The sequence below is a fragment of the Chrysemys picta genome, chromosome 7 (assembly GCF_011386835.1).
Source record: "Chrysemys picta bellii isolate R12L10 chromosome 7, ASM1138683v2, whole genome shotgun sequence".
NCBI classification, from domain to species: domain Eukaryota; kingdom Metazoa; phylum Chordata; order Testudines; family Emydidae; genus Chrysemys; species Chrysemys picta.
In genome coordinates this window covers 93,332,594-93,336,231 of record NC_088797.1, presented here as the reverse complement: position 1 = coordinate 93,336,231, position 3,638 = coordinate 93,332,594, and the positions used below count along the sequence as shown (strand labels likewise).

At 46.7% G+C, this 3,638-nt stretch overlaps 1 protein-coding gene across 1 annotated transcript; it reads right to left on the bottom strand.

The window, feature by feature from the left end:
* Positions 1-610: 610 nt before the first annotated feature.
* On the bottom strand, positions 611-927 carry LOC112059889 (small nuclear ribonucleoprotein F-like). The gene has a single exon (XM_024107256.3). It carries the CDS (start codon positions 907-909, stop codon positions 649-651), a length of 261 nt encoding a protein of 86 aa, XP_023963024.1. The 5' UTR covers positions 910-927; the 3' UTR covers positions 611-648.
* Positions 928-3,638: the final 2,711 nt, after the last annotated feature.

Sequence of the window (3,638 nt, the reverse complement as noted above, 5' to 3'; positions counted from 1 at the left end):
GTTCAAAAAGAACTAGATAGGTTCATGGAGGATAGGTTCATGAATGGCTATTAGCCAAGATGGTCAGGGATGCAACCCCGTGCTCTGGGTGTCCCTAGGCCCTGATTGCCAGAAGTTGGGAATGGACCACTTAATGATAGCCTGTTCTCGTTCCCTCTGAAGCATCTGGCATTATCCACAGTCAGAAGACAGGATACTGTGATAAATGGACCATTGGTCTGACCCACTATGGCCGTTCTTATGTAGTGATAAGAGATGTTTTAATATTGGGCAAAATTTTCTGATGGCTGAAATTGAAGGCCACATAATTATGCTAATAAGGAATTTGACTGAGAGAGGTCTTTCATTATTAAATAATAAATGTGAGAACAGGGACATGGGGAAGGAGTCGTCTGATTCTTCTGGGTCTGGAATTTGATGTATAATATTGCATTAATTCAACATACTGTAGTAGAGGTTTATGATATTTAGACTCTATGCTTTTTATTTCCTGAAGTATCTTTCTGACAGGAAAGGAAGGCCATGTGATCCTAGAAGTATACCGAATTGCATTGTTTCATGTGTGACGGGGTGAGGCCAGACAGCTATAGGAGAGTGATTTTTCTTTTTTGTGAAAAACTGATCTTTATTTTCCAGAAATATACAAAATTATTCTCTCATTTCTCCATCTTTTTCTTCTTTTTCTACTCCTCTGATGTACAGGACGTGGTTACATCTCATCAAAACTTCACCAAGGTGTCCTGACAATACACCATCTATGTATTCTTCTGTGTTTTCAAGCTGCATGTTCATGTAGCTGTTGACAGATACCAGGTAGCCCTTGTACTCCATTCCCCACTTCAGCTTCACCATCACCGGCTTCCCTGTCAGCCCATTCAGGAAGGGGTTGGGGTTCAGGGGCAAGCTCATGGTAACGCGGTCTGGCACAAGGCAACAGTAAAAACAAAAATTACTCGCTGGGCTGCACGTGCACCCAGGCAGGTATATTAGCCCCAGGATAAGCAGGTTACTCCAGGTTAATTAGGATACCTAGGGCCAATCAAGGGCCTGCCAGAACCTGTTAAAAGCCTCCCCTCCAGTCAGATAGGTGCATGCAATAGGAACTGTGCGGAGCAGGCATGCTACTGGAGAACCGGACAGTGCAGACACTGACAAACGCCGGAGACAGACCTCACAGGTACAGAGGTGAAGAGCAGGGAAAATCCTGCCCAACAGGGTCTACAGCCCTTCCATGCCCCAGAGGTTTGGGGAAAAGAGACCCCGCCAGAGGATAGAGATTGAACTGGGTGCCTGGCCTGCTGCCACTATACCCGGAGGAGTTACCAGAGACTAAGAGGGTCCCCTCCCTCTCCCCTTCCCAGACAATGTGGGGGCAATAAACCCAGGGGTGTGGGGAAATTCCTAGGGAGAATGGAATCCCCCAGCCTGCTGCTACGGGGAAGTGCGGAACCCACCGAGGCAGAGAAGGAGCTCTGCCACACATGAGTATTAAAGTATAAGCAGGATCTGAATGAGCTCTCCCGTGCCATCTAGTGATGAGCTGGGGGGAAAAGACTTCAGGAGCTGTAATTGCATAAACACACCTATTCTGCCTAGGTATTCAACAGGTGGAGCTGCTTTGCCAAAGTGATCAATTTTGGCTGGTGCTGGGTTACAAACCAATTTAGTATTGAGTGCAAGGGTAATGAAATGTTACCCTGACTGTATGAGTAAAGGGCAGCAGAACTGTACTTAGCCTGCGTTGACTGAGGGGGTCACCCTAAACTGAATCTCAGTTGCTAAGCAGGGGGGAAGATGTCAAATCCCAGTGAAGGAGAGAGAGAGTGGGGACAGGTGTTGCTACCTGGTGGCTTGGGCTCTGCCTAAGTCTTAGGCACAATTTGCTCCTCTTTTCTCCACTGTTGAAAGACGGAGCTGATTAAATTCAATAGAGAGTCCTTGTTTTGCTCAGTGATCACTAGCGCTGAAATCACTGGTAACCAGGTGCTGAGCCTTAGACATGGTGTGGGACAATGTTGCAGTGAAGGAGCCTGCACTAGCAGTAACGTTCTTCACTACCTGCTGAAATCACTGAGAGCTGGGGAAAGTGGTGGAACCTCAGAATGTGATGTTGCAGTAGAGACACAGCAGCCAGCGGTGGCAAAGAGCATCAGCAGGGGGGCGGTGTCCGTGGCTTGTGGCGGCAGAGTGAACAACGGCACCGTGGCAGAGTGAGTGGCGGCAGCAACTCACAGTGAAGACAGAATGAACAGTAGTAATGGTGAGCCAGTTGCAGAGGCTACTGCAGCAGCTGAGGTGTTGCTCGATATTTTCCCCTCGGGCACTCCCCATTCACATGCACTCGTGTGAACACACCTCTAAACTCTGGGTCTTCGCTGACCAAGGACAGCAACTGTAAGTGCGTGTAGTGGAGGGAGAGAGGAGGAGCATGTTAAAGGAATATTTGTTCGTTGAACTTTGATGCCACAAGGTGAGAAACTGAGGCAAAGGACACCGCCCAATGTACTTTGGGGTGGGTGTTACCTCATAGTCATATGCTTTCGAATTGTGGTTGTGGTGTTTTCATGAATTAATGCTGGGGTCCTTTTCCTGCATTGTCTTTGCTATATACAGACTCAGTGCTTATGAGAGGGGAAGTATTGCCTCTTAGAGATGCCTGGGTTAGTGGTTAATTTTCCCAGATCACTGGTTGGGGGGGCTCAAGCCAGTCCTGTTTTGTATTGTTGACATGTACCCTTAGATATTGAACCCAGAGTCTTGTTGCTGCTGCCTCCACCTGGCAGAAAGTTTCCTTTAGTATCTGTAATGTGCATGTCTAGGGGCTGGTCTACATTAATGCTGTAAGTTGATCTAAGTTACCCTAGTTCAGTTACGTAACTGAAGTCGACATAACTTAGGTCGACTTAGCTCAGTGTGGACACTGCTGTATGTCGACGCTCTCCTGTTGACATAGCTTCCGCCTCTCAGGGAGGTGGGGTACAGACATTGACAGGAGAGCAATCTCCCATTGACTTAATGTGTCTTCACCAGATCTGCCAAATCAACACTGCTGCTTGATTGCAGCTGTGCCGATTTAGCCAGTAGTGTAGATATTGCCTGAGAGTAGGGTGACCAGACAGCAAGTGTGAAAAATCAGGATGGGGTGGGGGGTAATAGGAGCCTATATAAGAAAAAACGCAAATATCAGGACTGTCCCTACAAAATCGGGACATCTGGTCACCCTACCTGAGAGTGCCCCAATAATTTCTTCAGGCACTCCTCCTGTTGGTAAGGTTAGGTCATTCAATCAGGAAACAAAAACCATGTCATGTGACAGCTTCAAATGGCAAACTCCAGGTGTTGAATACTTGAGAGAGCATTTCAGTTGGGGGTGGAGGGGAGGAGACCCTAGCACATAGGTGCAGGTGTTTGTAAAAGGTATTCAAACAATTGCCAGTAATTAAAAAAAAAATCATAAAAACCATGATCTCTTTGTAGACAATTTACAGACAAAGACTAAATCCCATAAATTGACTGTGGAACAAAATCCTTCAGGCTCGAAGAACCAACTCAAACATTCCCATTTTCCATTTCATGTGCAAGATGCACTTGATCTTCCCAAACATGTAGCATCACTTAATGCACTTGAATATAGTGCC